General features: G+C 41.5%; 1 protein-coding gene across 1 annotated transcript in view; it reads right to left on the bottom strand.

Annotated features, from left to right (window-relative positions):
- Window positions 1-15,632, bottom strand: part of LOC141167251 (laminin subunit beta-4-like) — a 409,239-nt gene that overhangs the window by 199,273 nt on the left and 194,334 nt on the right. The window contains exons 24-28 of the mRNA XM_073654690.1: window positions 12,558-12,735; window positions 11,044-11,187; window positions 10,622-10,853; window positions 9,544-9,701; window positions 5,793-5,951 (exon numbers count right to left, since the gene is read on the bottom strand). Coding sequence (XP_073510791.1) covers window positions 5,793-5,951; window positions 9,544-9,701; window positions 10,622-10,853; window positions 11,044-11,187; window positions 12,558-12,735 — 871 coding nt within the window. The remainder of the gene's footprint in view (window positions 1-5,792; window positions 5,952-9,543; window positions 9,702-10,621; window positions 10,854-11,043; window positions 11,188-12,557; window positions 12,736-15,632) is intronic.

The raw sequence follows: 15,632 nt of genomic DNA, 5'->3' as shown, positions 1-15,632 counted from the left end.
GTAACCCTGGACTCTGATCTCTCCTTCAAACCACATATCCAAGCCCTTTCCACGTCCTGCCGACTCCAACTCAAAAATATCTCCCGGATCCGCACATTCCTCAACCACGAATCTGCAATAACACTAGTGCACACCCTCATCATCTCCCGCCTCGAATACTGCAACCTCCTGCTCTGTGGCCTCCCTTCCAACACTCTGCTGCCTGACTAATCCACCTGTCCCCCCGCTATTCCCCGGCCTCTCTTCTCCGTCAGTCCCTTCACTGGCTCCTCATTGCCCAGAGACTCCAGTCCAAAACCCTAACCATGGCATACAAAGCCATCCACAACCAGTCTCCTCCATATATCTGTGACCTAGTCTCCCAATACATACCTGCACGCAACCTCCGATCCTCACAAGATCTCCTTCTCTACTCCCCTCTTATCTCCTCTTCCACAATTGCATACAAGATTTCTCCCGTGCATCCCCCTGCTCTGGAGCTCTCTACTCCAACATATCAAACTCTCGCCTACCGTGGAAACCTTCAAAAGGACCCTTAAGACCCACCTCTTCCGACAAGCATACAACATGCAGTAACCCTCGCTCGACCATACCGCTGCACGACCAGCTCTGCCCTCACCTACTGTATCCTCACCCATTCCTTGTAGACTGTGAGCCCTCGCGGGCAGGGTGCTCACTCGTCCTGTACCAGTCGCCGTCACGTTTTGTTCAAAATTATTGTAATTGTTCCTGTATGTATACCCCTTTTTCACATGTAAAGCACCATGGAATAAATGGAGCTATAATAATAAATAATAATAATAATAATAAATAGAGATATGATCAAAGTCTTCAGGAACATTTTGATTGTATGGGATTTATTTAGCAATAGGATCACGTTTGTTTTAACATTAGTCATTCATATGATCTTCATGTAAAGGGTTTTCCGTACCAAACAAATGTTGGCATGTCTGGAGTAAGTTTGACAATTAATTTATCTCCCATATACTTAAATGAACAGAGCCACAGACATGTGTGGTTACATTATCTCTGCTTTCGATCTTCAGCTGAATACAATGGCCAATTGTCATTTCATTTGGTGGAATAACGGTCAGAAAAAAACTTTAACAGGGCTGGATTCAGGCTGTGTGCCCACGTAGCGTTTTTCAAGCGTATATGCTGCGGAATTTCCGCAGCGTAAACGCTTGAAAAACGCATGTAGATCCGCACCCCATGGTCCCCAATGGCATTCCGCAATGTCAATGCCCATGCTGCGGATTTTTCCGCAGCGTATATGCTGCAGTCAAAAATCCGCAGCATGTTCATTAATTTTGCGGAAGCGCAGCGGAATCAATGTGCGGATGGTACCCAAGTCTGGAGGAGAGGAGACTCTCATCCAGACCTGGGTACCAAAGAACCTGTAAAAAAAAAGAATAAAATAAAGTTTATACTTATCTTATGATGTTTTCCCTCCGTCGCGCTGTTGTCTGAAGGACCTGCCACGTCATTGAGTCATGTGACCCACCACATGACTCAATGACGTCACCGCAGGTCCTGCACACAACAGCGTGAGCCGCTCAAGCCTCCGGACGGGGCAGAGAATGCATCAGAAGGTGAGTATAAAGTTTATTTTTTTATTTTTTACCATTCTGAACAAGTTGTCAAGCACTTTTCCAAGTGATGCTTGGAGAAGTGCTTGATAACCCGCATGCGGAAATGCATGCAAAGACGCCTCACAAACGCTTCTACCTGGCGGGAAAACCGCATGTAATATCCGCATGCGATTTTCCCGCCAGGGAGAAGCGTAAAAAATATGCTTCAGGTCCGCAACGTGGGCACATAGCCTCAGGCTGTGTGCCCACGATGCATTTTTGGTGCGTATTTTGGTGCGTATTTGCAGCGTGTAAATGCTCCAGAAATGCATTGCATACCTTATCCCATGACTTCCTATGACATTCTGTAAGTTCTGTGCACATGGTCAGGATTTTTTCTGCGCAGATTTTACTCGCAGAAAAAATACGGACATGACCAATTCTTGTGCGTTTCTGCATGCATATTTGCCTATACAATGCATTGGAAAAACGCATGGCAAATATGCATGCAAATACGCGTCAAATACACGTCAAAAACGAATGTAAAAACCGCATGCGTTTTTCTGCCAAGGAGATGCAGAAATGCTCAGGAAAATGTATGCTTCATTTCTGCATTTCTGCATTGTGGGCACTAAGCCTAAGAGTAGCAAGGGCCCTGGGCTGTTTAGAAGGCGAGGCCCCCCCCCCCACACACACACACCTGATGTATCACATGTCACATGATCCCCTGTGATAGATCATATGATAGTTCACGTGAAATTAATTTGGCACAATTAATTATAATAATTTTTTTTAGGCTGTGTGCCCACTATGCGTTTTTTAAGCGTTTCCACAGCGGAAATTTCTGCTGCGGATTATCATTGCAGAAAAATCCGCAGCACAACCAATTGCTTTGCGGAAGCGAGGCGTTTTCGCCACCATTGACTTGCATTGGAACGCATGGAATCCGCATCACTGCATCTGTACATGCGGATTACATGCGTTTCAATGTGCGGATGGTACCCGGGTTTGGAGGAGAGGAGACTCTCCTCCGGACCCGGGTACCATAGAACATGCAAAAAAAAGAATAAAATTAAAAGTAAATATTATACTTACCTTCTGATGGCCCCCAGTGTCTTTATCCGATGCATCCTGGCTTGCCGGCAGCTCACGGTAGACTAAAGGACCTGTGGTGATGTCATTTAGTCATGTGACGGGTCACGCGACCGCTGACGTCGGCAGGCCATCAGAAGGTAAGTATATATTTATTTTTTATTTTTTACCATTCTTTTACGGTCACACTATATAAATCCATGCCAGTTGCATGGATTTATATAGTGTGACCAAGTTGTCAAGTACTTTCCAAGTGATGCGGAAATGCATGTGAAGAACGCTTGACATCCGCTTGTCCCTGGCAGGAAAAACGCATGTACAATCCGCATGCGTTTTTTCTGCCAGGGAGAGTAGAAACGCTCAAAAAAAATACGGAGCATTTCTGCATCGTGGGCACATAGCCTTACATTAATTGTATGGCTTAATATTGAGCACACATAGCCATCTATACGCAGTGGGAGGCCGCACGTAGCCATCTATACACAGCGGGAGGCCGCACGTAGCCATCTATACACAGCGGGAGGCCGCACGTAGCCATCTATACACAGCAGGAGGCCGCACGTAGCCATCTATACACAGCAGGAGGCCGCACGGCGCCATCTATACACAGCAGGAGGCCGCACGCAGTCACGCATACATATAAACAGACATCACACAATGATATCTGCCTGCATACACACTCACACACTCCATCACTCACACACACTCATACACACACACACTCACACACACACACTCACCATCCCCCAGCTCGGCTCCAGTTCTCCAGCTCCTTTCCGTTGCAGCAGTGCAGGCCGGGCGCGCACTGAGTGACGCCACACTAGCAGACACGTTCTGCACACAGGGCCGTGTCTCCTAGCAGTGAAGAAGAAGTAGCGGCTGTGCGCCGCTGCTGGGGGAGCGGTCCGGGGGCCCCCCGCCACTGTCTGCCGGTATGTGCCGCACATATTAAAATGAGGGCAATCTGGCCATGGACACCCCGGGCCCCCTGGAGCTCCGGGGCCCCGGGCGGTAGCCCAGATTGCCCTCATTATAATCCGCCTATGAACTTTAATGTTATAGAAAGTTGTTTTTGTAAAAGCCCTTTCCTTCCTAAGTGAAAATGAAAGACCAGCAAAAATAAAGAGGTTATGTGGTTGCTTTACCTGAAATAACTTCTTACAGTAACAACAGTGAGAATAAGTGGTACTCTACTAAAGTTACTACAGTATTTCAGACACAACGACCATTTATTTTAGAATACAGGTGGTAGTCTTTTGTCATGAAACCTATCTGTAGAGAGACCAGTCTTTGATCATCTCCTTTCCCATGTATTTTCACAGGTTCCTTCAGGAGGTAAATTGTCCTTTTAGTTATAAGTGCTCTAATCTGCTCTGTCATTAAATAACACAGAAGTTACTGAATCATTATTTTTATTTTCCATCACTGCATGTGACGCGCCCCCTGGGCCATATTCTTTAGGGGAATACCCGGAGCCGGATCAGATGGGGGTTGTAGTCTCCGAGTGGCTGTGACCCGGTCCGTGCCCAGGGTGTCAAGCTCAGAGTATGTGGCAGTCCTACAGATGTTACAAAGTTCGTTATGTCGACTACGCCACCCGTTGGATTGCGGTCACTATGGCCGCCGCTGCAGCAGGGTCCGCTGAGGCTGATGGTGTTGGTGCAGCTTTAGATAGTATAACCCCCAACGGGAGGGGTATGGCCTCAGGGGGTCAGGTGCAGAGGATGGGGGTTGTGGTGGTGCAGCGTAGATGATAATTAAAGACAGAGTCGGGTTGTGCAGTTCAGGGTGTTTACTTACTGCAGATATTCCGGTCACTCCGGCCTTAAGTGACCACCCGAGCCGTGCTGCGTCCACCAGGTCCTGGATTCAGCCAACCCCCAAGCAAGTCCGGAGCGTGTCCCTGAGCCCTCCTTCTTGTCCCTTCTTCTGGCCGTCCCCACCAGGGATCCACCTAGGTCCAGCTCCCTCGGGCCTTCTGTTGGGAGACCCTTGGCCTTGGGTTCCCTGACCCTACATGTGGTTTACCTTCAGGGTAGATGTGGTGGGTGGCCGTGGCAGATCCTGCCCACGGCCTCCGGTCTCTGGCTGAGGTGTGCTTTAGCCCCCACCAGTTTGGGATCCGGTACCCTATTGCCAACTCTTCACCCTAGGTTTGTATGTGGGTTCTCAGAGTTCCTTTTCGTTTCCCCCTCTGGGTCTTTCTTGCTCTCCTCTCTCACTCTTGCTCTGGGGCTGCTCTGCTCTCTTCCTCTGACTTCTCACAGACTGACAGACTGACTCTGATCTTAGATGGTGCCCACCTTAAATACTCCCTCTATGTGTGAGCTCAGGTGACCAGCACCCAATGAGCTCCTATCTTTACCCAGGCTGCTCCCCCTATCTGCCCCTACACTACTGGGATGTACCACCCCCCTCCCACTCCAGCCAGGAACAGACTCGGTCGTACCTGCACATTTCTAAGTGGGAGTACCGTTGGTCTGCTCCTCGGAAATGGGATGTGTGTAGTGCATGCAGCTTTCTGAGCTCAGTTCCACACTCCATCCCTACCCGGGAGTGGAATATCACACCTCTGGGTTGAGGTGCAATACCCCTGTAGCAGCCGAATCCTCAGGGTGCTACACATGCATAGTAAGGACTAAAAGGTAGTCAATAAAAGGATTGTAAAAGTTTGGTGGTGAAAACATTTGAATATCACAGCAAAGAAAGTAAACTGTGATTCTATGAAAAAAATGAAGGCTGAAGCTCTCATGTGACACCAGACTGGACATTTTTAAGATGCAAACACTAAACACGGTATTCTATCTAGGACCCTGGAAAACAGGTGGTACAGTATAGAATCAGACTAATCTGGGGTGTAACTACAATAGGTGCAGGGGTTGTAATTGCACTCAGACCATGGAGCCTAAAGGGCCCAAAAAGTCCCTTTGGTTCACATGAAAAGACCACTACTATTACGACTTGTAATAATTGGGGGCCCCGTTGGAACTTTTGCATTGGGGCCCATGAGCTTCAAGTTACGACACTGAGGCTAATCAAGCACATAAGTCACTAACTTACACTTACTTGTACAGTTATGATGAAGGCCTGATCCAAAGAAACCAGGTAGGCATGATTCACAGTTAGGACCGTATGTGTTTTTCATACACAGCAAGCACTCCCCTGTAACCTTGTCACACGAGTTAGGCTCTTTTACATTAATGTTGTCATTGCACTGGCATGGCAAACACCTTTCCCCTTCTTCTATGTTTCCATAAAAGCCATCAGGACATTCATCACAGTTCTTTCCTGAGAAAATAATGAACGCAATGGAAAGTTTAAATGAAACAAATATATAAAGTTAGTATAAATGTGCAGTATTTCACCAACAAATAAACATGTAAACAGTGCATGTACTTTGCTTTACTGATCATTTGTCTTTTGTACTGATTCCAGTCTACATTCTACAGGGTGGGCCATTTATATGCATACACCTAAATAAAATGGGAATGGTTGGTGATATCAACTTCCTGTTTGTGGCACATTAGTATATGGGAAAACTTTTCCAGATGGGTGGTAACCATGGCGGTCATTTTGAAGTCGGCCATTTTGGATCCAACTTTATTTTTTTCAATGGGAAGAGGGTCATGTGACACATCAAACTTATTGAGAATTTCATAAGAAAAACAATGGTGTGCTTGCTTTTAACGTAACTTTATTCTTTCATGAGTTATTTACAAGTTTCTCTTTGTTTACAGCCATTGACATGTCGCAGAGGTTAACACGTGAGGAGCGGATATATATTGTGTTGATGTTTGGTGAAGCAGTACCCAGGTTATTGCAGCAGATTTCAATGCAAGACACCCTACGAGACCCCCCATATCCCATGATACAGTTAGCAAACTGCTTGCCAAATTTCGTGAAGCAAGTTCAGTGTTGGATTTGCAAAAATGTGGACGCAAGGAAACTGTCACTAATGAAGAAACATCTGTAGCTGTCCTAGCTTCATTCAGCAAGAGCCAACAGCATAGCACTCGCCGCATGTCACTGGAGAGTGGCATCAGTCGAACATCCCTTCCGCGGATATTAGCTACTCACAGATGGCACCCTTACAAAATCCAGCTGCTGCAGCATCTCAATGAGGGTGACGCAGATCGGCGCACTGAATTTGCAGAATGGGCAAAACAAAAATTTGAACAGGACCCTCAGTTTGCACAGAACATTATGTTCAGTGATGAGGCAAACTTTTTTGTGAATGGTGAAGTTAACAAACAAAACCACCGCTATTGGTCTGACACTAACCCACAGTGGATAGATCCCTCCAAGACTGTTGGAACACAAAAATTGATGGTATGGTGTGGTATATGGGGTACAAAGATAGTGGGGCCATTCTTCATCAATGGAAACCTCAATGCCACTGGATATCTGAAATTGCTACATGATGATGTGTTGCCCTCTTTATGCACTGAAGATGGCACGCTCCCTGAGTTTTTCCAACAAGATGGTGCACCACCACATTATGGGTGTCAGGTCCGAGCATTCCTACATGAACAGTTTCCTGGAAAGTGGATTGGTCGTCGTGGGCCAGTTGAATGGCCACCAAGATCTCCCGATCTGACCCCCTTAGACTTTTATCTTTGGGGTCATCTGAAGGCAATTGTCTATGCTGTGAAGATAAGAGATGTGCAGCATCTGAAACAATGGATACTGGAAGCCTGTGCTAGCATTTCTTCTGCGGTGTTGCTATCAGTGTGTCAAGAGTGGGAGAAGAGGGTTGCATTGACAATCCAACACAATAGGCAGCACTTTGAACACATTTTATAAGTGGTCATAAACTTGTAAATAACTCATGAAAGAATAAAGTTACGTTAAAACCAAGCACACCATTGTTTTTCTTGTGAAATTCTCAATAAGTTTGATGTGTCACATGACCCTCTTCCCATTGAAAAAAATAAAGTTGGATCCAAAATGTCCGACTTCAAAATGGCCGCCATGGTCACCACCAATCTGGAAAAGTTTCCCCCCTCCCATATACTAATGTGCCACAAACAGGAAGCTGATATCACCAACCATTCCCATTTTATTTAGGTGTATCCATATAAATGGCCCACCCTGTATATACAGTAACGACCAAAAGTTTAGCATTTTTTTAAAAAGTGTGATTACTTCTGTCTGCTTGTTGTGATACCATTTTCCTGGTGATTTTAGTAAACCGGAAGCAAATGGTTGTCAGCTATAAGGACGAAAATTATGTTTGAGATTATTTTATCATTATATGTGTTAGTTTTTAACATTCGCTGGGCCAAATGTTTTGCATATTTTGTCATGGGTAGTTGAATTTTGCCTAAAATTTTTTCTTTTTTTGCTATGTGTGTTTTTAGGTTAAAACACGGCAAAGACAAAGCCAAATTTATCACCAGATATCAGGAAGCTTATTATTCTGAGTGAAGTCAGGCAAAAGCCAAAAAGAGGTAGCTATGGAATTCAAGTGTTCTCTGAGTCAAGTGTCACATACTGTATATTAAAGAAAGAAAACAAAGGTTATGGAAAAGCTGACAAATCTAGAAGTGGACGACCACGGAAAACTTCCTCTAGAGTTGATCATATTATTAGGAAAAATTCAGTATCTGATGTCCATAAAAGTGCTGTTCAGATTTCGCACAAAATGAACGAAGAATATGGGGTCAAAGTGAGTCACCAAACTGTGGTGCGATGGATAAGAGCAGTAGAGTTGAATGCATGAGTTCCTGTCAAGAAGCCTTTCATCTCTGCAAAGAACCGGGAGGTCCGACTTGAGTTTGCCAAAGACCACAGCCAATGGAACGAGACAGATTTGTCTAAGGTGTTGTGGTCGGATGAATCCAAGTTCAATCTGTTTGGTAGTGATGGCAAGCATTATATACCACCCAACTGGAAAACTTAATGATGTAAGGTACCAAATACCTACAGTGAAACATGGTGGTGGCAATGTCATGATTTGGGGCTGCTTTTCTGCATCTGTCATTGGCCCTCTGAATAGAATTGATGGAAATATGAATGCTACCATGTACAAGGATACAATGGAGAATGTAATGCTGCCACATTGTAAAACCAAAGTAGGCAGGGGATGGAAATTCCAGCATGACAATGATCCTAAGCACACATCCAATTTAGTAAAAAATTGGTTAGCAAAGAAAAATGTTCACCTGTTGCAATGGCCAAGCCAATCACCTGATTTACACCCTATAGAGCACCATTAGGATGAGTTAGGACGACGAGTTGGGGCCCATACCCATACCAATAAAGATGAATTGTTTGCAGATTTACAAATGAAATTGAGCAAGATCCCTCAAGATGTATTGAATACCCTAATGACTTCAAGGCCCCGTCGGTTTGGCACAGTAATTAAAGCGAGAGGTTATGCTACAAAATACTAAGTTATGACATTGTAAACAATGAATTACTCTCTATGTTGTAATCAATAAAAAGTATATGCAAAACTTTTGGCAGTCAGTTTTCATTAATTAAATGACCATACTTACATTAAAAAGCATTTTGGTAAAATTAAGGTCTTGCATGATGACAACTTCATGCACTTTCAATTCATCACCAGGGAAATGGCATCACAACCAGACAGAAGGAATCACACTTTAAAAAAAATGCAAAACTTTTGGTCGCTACTGTACTGTATTTGTTGCCAATAAAATCAGAATGGTCTGTTGTCAGTCATGTGATCTATAGGCCCAGTTTCAACCCTGTAATGGTCATGTGAGTTCCTATAAATCGACAGATCAATGATCTCTGGTCACAGATATCCATGTTGAATATCTCATTATTTAATATGCATTATAAAGGAAGATAAAATGGTAAATATTTGTGACAAATGTTTTATAAGCTGATATTGAATTAAATTGGGAGTTACCTGTATAACCTTCAAGACAATTGCAAGTCACCTCCATAGTCTTATTGTTTTGTTTACAAGAATCTGCAAAATATTGTTTGCTTGTTGGAGAACCTGGACACATGCATGGGCGACATGGTTGTCCCAATAATGGATTACCATAATAATTATCAATGCACCTAGAAGTAAAATGTATAGTTGGTTATGGCATACAATATACTTATACTATCATTCCTAACTTCCTAAGCTATATAAGGGTTATATGGTGGGCCCTTGTCAGAGCTCATGAGGTACAGCAGTGGATAATCCAAAGATAAAAGTTCCTTGAGTGCAACTCTTTCAATGTGCTGAAAAACCATTATACACTTGTTCCATATGACTTTAAGGGTTCGCCCATGTATTTTAACACATATATTTGGGAAGTGTTTTCATGGAGCTTATTTAAATATAAGTATTAGAGGTTTGCCTTCTGTGAAATGCTATCTGCAGTTAGTGCATCCTTCCTCACAGACTGCACAGCACTACAGCTCTTAATACGGCTGCTGATGGAGGAGCATGTGACCCGACCTCTCCATCAGACTCCTCCAATAGAAAACATTGCCTGTGAGAAGCTGTTTTGTAATAGGAGGAGGCTGATGGACATGTCTTGTCACATGTCCCTCAAGAAATATACCGTATATGAATAAATTCCCCAAATAATCATGTTCTCAACACATTTGTTAAAGTAAAATAAAGTGGACAACCTGGTTAAGGTTTATCCATTTGAAACAGTGTAGGTGTGACAACTACTGTGTAGTATATTCAACAGTAGTTGAATATATTATTTCATTCACAATTATTTTCCTCTGCTGAATTTTGGCATCTTAAAGAAGGTTTACACACCACCAAACAATGATTTATGGTTTTGAAAAATTTTGGACAATGTTGTGATTTTTCAAAATGTGATGCTACACTAAGTACTGTATATTAGAGAATTCTATATTTTTCACTATAATAGTAAAATTATTTTAAAAATTAAACTAGGACATTTACTATCCAAAATAAAAAGCTAAGCGATTGTAAGCACATGCACAACTTATACACTATTATGGGTCCTTACCGTTCACAGTTGGTCCCATCTGTAAATCCCTTGCATCCCTTACAAGCACCAGTTACTGGGTCACACGTCTCTGAATTGCCATTGCATTTACAGGGTCGGCAGTTTGGAAATCCATAATATCCAGGCAAGCAGCTGTCACAGCGCTGTCCTTGTATGTCTCCGCGGCAAGCACACTGTCCAGTCACCTGATCACATAATGTGCTTATTGACCCTTTGCTGTCACAGTCACATTCTATAAAATTAAACAGAAAAAAATGTTTTTCTTTGTTTTTACTTACGAATTTTCCAATGGAAAGTGAGAACTCTAGGTCAACCACTGGTTACGGGGAACAAAACCTTCCGTCCTTCTGATTCTATGGTAACCAGGATGTTTCTCCATCCTCCCCAACATGTATCCGTAGAACATTCTGTGAATTTCATACCTTCACAACCATTAGGGCCAAATCCATAGCTGCCCACAGCACACCTGTCACAGCAGCTTCCGACGACATTAAGTTTACATTGACATTGTCCGCCAATCTTACTGCAGATCGAACTTATAGATCCATCTGGATTACATGTACATTCTGTCAGAAATAGACATAAGGATTCTGTTATTTTCTATTTTACAATTTTATGGGCTATTACTAAAATATACCAATGGAAAACTTGTAATAGTATTAGACATTGTGCATTAACAACAAGGTTAACAAACTATTCCACATATCGGAAATGTACTGTAGAGCACCATGCAATATATAATGCCAAATTTATTATAAAAATAAGTGACAGAATAACGAATTTTAGTGCTGTGTAGAAAAAAGTAGGGAGACGCATTTCATGGATATAAAGATTTAATTTGAGAGGGTGTACAGAAGGCTCCCCATCTTTTATTAGACTGCTACCGCTGGATAATAATGGATTTTTTGTGATGCTGTTGTTAGAGATTTGTCAGGCAAAATGTAAAAAGTAACAGTCATTTTATTTATTTTTTTATGAATAAATTGTACAAGTGAAAATAAGAAACTTTGTAGAGAGAAACCTGATTCAGTCTCCTCCAAGACTGATCATTCAAAGGTAAAATCTCATAATTCAGGGTTTAATTTGTCTTCAGTGAATACAGATTTTCAAATTACTGAGCCGGGGATGACAGTTGGTGCTCATAACACTCTATGGAGAGAGGAGGAAGGAGGGAGGCAATCACAGACATTCTGTTACAAGCTCTCCTGAAATAACAGCTATGTTTTAAATTAAATATTTGTTTCTGTATGTGTGTTCTTGTTCATGTTTAAACTGAAGAATGCTTGAGTCTGAGCCAATAAAGCACAAAAAAAGCAATTAAATATATAATTAAAAGTTGCCAGAAAAATTGTTGATTAATAGATATATTTTGAGATTAAAAAGTTGATTAATTGTGATTTCAAAAGTACTCTATTTTTTAAAGGATTTAAAAGATTGCTTTAAACATTGTATATGTGCTAAAGCAACCATGTCCCTTCAATGCAAGTCTTTACATAGCATTACACATGTAAGGTATATTTGCAGCAATCTATAGACTGTTTGGCATTACGAATCTTGAACTTTTTAATGTTTTACCAGCTAAGGAACAAATAATTTAGACTTATTGTTTAACTTTTATTACCAAAGGTAATACCTCCTATGTAATTTAGTTCTTAGTGCCCAAGATAAGATTCTTGAGAATGTCTGCCTTTAGGGTCAGTATCAGGTTGGAATGTACTTTTACTGGAATGTTGAAATGTTGTCTGCCTTTCAGGTATAGAGGATGGAATATTAGACGAAGGGAATGCAAACCTGGGATTTTCTAAAAGATTCACTTTTTACTCGCAATACTTTCAAGATCAGGATTACATGCACAATGCTAATGCATTTATATATATATATATATATATATATATATATATATATATATATATATCAAAGTAGAGTAGATACTTACTTAGCGCTCCATTGTGTATGCGGGCAGACATACTAAATATAAACTTCTTGCACACATCTGGTAGAATTTGCGCTCCAATATCTGCAGCAATTTCAATACAGTTATAATAGTCATATTCTTCTAATTCTAATTCAGTACATAAATTGCTTACAGACGCAATCTGGGGAATCAATCCAAGCTGTGAGGGATATAAAATGGCAGGATAGAATCAATACGAAAACCACAAAATAATAATATATTTATTGTGTATGTTTTTCTTTCCTGACATCTCAGCTATTGATATACTGTATATTCAATATATATTTCTTAAGTCAAAGCAGCTCACATGAGATTTACATTCACAGATCTGATCTTACCTTTCATATCTTTCCACTGACATCACATTCAAAGACTAGTGGAATGCAAGCATGATCAAACTTGTAAAGGACAAGGATCAGTTTCTTTCATCAAATGTGTATTCACTATCATACTATCTTTTAGTACCATGCAAATATTGACTAAACTTTGGCAAAGATCATAGATGTGCTCTTCATAACTTTTCATTATGGTTAATATGTCTTCATACGAATTTGTTTTAATTTTTGCAGATAGTGGATTTTAAATATGTAAGTATTAACAAAACCATCTTAACATATGGTCTACTGATCTAGTGGAGCGTTACACAAAGACCTTTCAATTAAAACTCTGGGTACATTTTCATACAGAGAAAAATGGTTCTTATCAACAAATTTAACACACCAGGACTGGTCTTTTTTTTTTTCATTTTGGTCCTAGAATTGTAGTTTCTAAGGTGATGTGTATACTATTATATCTTGTGTTTATTGAGGAATAGACAAAATGAAGGATGAGAGAAAATGTCATTAAAATAAATTACTAAATACCTTTAATTAGCAGTTTGTTTTGTTCAGCAAGGTTATCACTATAGTTACTATAGTATATTAAAATGGCTTTTGTCTTGTTACATTGAGTGAAATGTATTCTAAAATGTTAATAGATGCCTGTGATCATGTGCAATATTAAGCTCCACTGCAGTGAAATGGAGATTACTTGAGAAAACATGATACATGGTTATCTCCAGGTCACTTCAACTGCTCAGCATTCAGAAAGGTGGGATGGCCAGCAGTGTAATCAGCCTCTTCTCAGCAATCCTGGTATCTCAAGTATTAGATAATAAAGATAGTGTGGACAGCAGTGTGAGCAGCCTCCTCTTAGATCAGAACCTCTCGTATCTCCAGTGTTGAATCAGAAAGACAGGATTGACAGCAGTGTGAGCAGCTTATTCTTACCTCAGCATCACTGGTATCTCCAGTGTTAGATCAGATAGGCAGGGTGGGCAGCAGTGTGAGTGTTCACTTCTTACATCAGCCTCCCTGGTATCTGCAGTATTAGATCATAAAGACAATGTGGACAGCAGTGTGAGCAGCCTCTTTTTAGCTCAGAACCTCTGGTATCTTCAATATGAAATCAGAAAGACAGGGTGGAGGGCAATGTGAATAGCTTCTTCAAACCTCAGGACCCTTGGTATCTCCAGTATTAGACCAAAAAGACAGGGTGGTCAGCAGTGTGAGCAGCCTTTTCTAAAATCAGCACTTCTGGTATCTCTAATGTTAGATCATATAGACAGAGTGGACAACAGTGTGAGGAGCCTCTTCTTAAATCAGTAACCCTGGTATCTCCAATATTAAATTAAAAAGACAGGTGGACAGCAGTGTGAGTGGATTATTCTCACATCAGTTCCCCTGGTATCTCCGGTATTAAATCAAAAATACAGGGTGGACATTAGTGTGACCAGCTTCTTCTTAAATCAGAACTTCTGGTATCTCCAGTGTTAGATTAGAAAGACAGGGTGGACAGTAGTGTGAACAACCTCTTCTTACCTTAGCTCCTCTTATGCCTTCAGAATAAGATCAGAAATACAGGGTGGTCAGCAGTTTGAGCAGCTACTTGCTAAATAACACTTTTGGTATTTGCAGTGTTTTATCAGATAGACAAAGTGGATAGCAGTGTGAGCAGTCTCATCTTATCTCAGCACCCTTGGTACCTCCAGTATTAGATTACAAAGATAGGTGGACAGCAGTGTGAGCAGCCTCTTCTTAGCTAAGCACCTCTGGTATCTCCAGTATGAAATCAGAAAGACATGATGGACAGCAGTGTAAGCACTTCTTCAAACTTCAGGACCCCTGGTATCTTCAGTATTAGACCAAAAAGACAGGATAGTCAGCAGTATGAGCAGCCTTTTCTAAAATCAGCACTTCTGGTAAATCTAATGTTAGATCAGATAGACAGAGTGGACAACATGTGAGCAGTCTCTTCTTACCTCAGAAACTTTGGAATCTTCCGTATTAGATTTGAGAGACAGGTGGACAGCGGTATGAGCAGCTTCTACTTAAATCAGTACCACTAGTATCTCCAGTGTTAGATCAGGCAGATAGTGTAAACACCAATGTGTGTGGGGTCTTCTTACATTAGCACCTCTGGAATCTCCAGAATTAGATGAGAAAGACAGAGTGGACATCAGTGGGAGCAGCTTCTTCTTTCTGCAGCACCACTGGTATCTCCAGCATTAGATCAGGAAGGCAGGGTGGACCACAGTGTGAACAACCTCTACTGAAATCAGCACTTCTGGCTACTCCAGTGTCTCTAGTTGTAGCACATCTTCAAACACGGGAGGGAATAAAACAGAGGTTCCTAATGCACTTGCTCAGTGGCACTTGTCCTATTAGCATTCTAAGACAGGTTTCTGTCTTTGTACCAGGATGGCAGCCATCTTGATATACTACAGAGATTACCTCACTAGACAAAATGAATGTGATTAGCTAATAGAGATATTTCGAAATTTATTTTTCAACATTTTCTTTCTTATCTTTTTTTTAATTCACAGATTACCCTGGTAACTCTGTGAGAAATATTGCTCCATGTTACTGGTTGTACAAAAGAGGCTGCCAAAATGAGAATCCCCATCCTGACTTCACTTACTGTTTTGCAGTGGTCTGACTGGGGTTGTACCTCAACAAACTTTCTGGGGGCCAGGAATAGGCAAATCAAAACAGTGAGGCACAACTTTAGTAAATAGAT

Source organism: Phyllobates terribilis, unplaced genomic scaffold, assembly GCF_046119375.1.
Source record: "Phyllobates terribilis strain yellow unplaced genomic scaffold, ASM4611937v1 Scaffold_11__3_contigs__length_659146591, whole genome shotgun sequence".
Classification (NCBI taxonomy): Eukaryota; Metazoa; Chordata; class Amphibia; order Anura; family Dendrobatidae; genus Phyllobates; species Phyllobates terribilis.
Note: the sequence above shows the minus strand (reverse complement) of the source record. Positions and strands in the feature narration are given on the sequence as shown.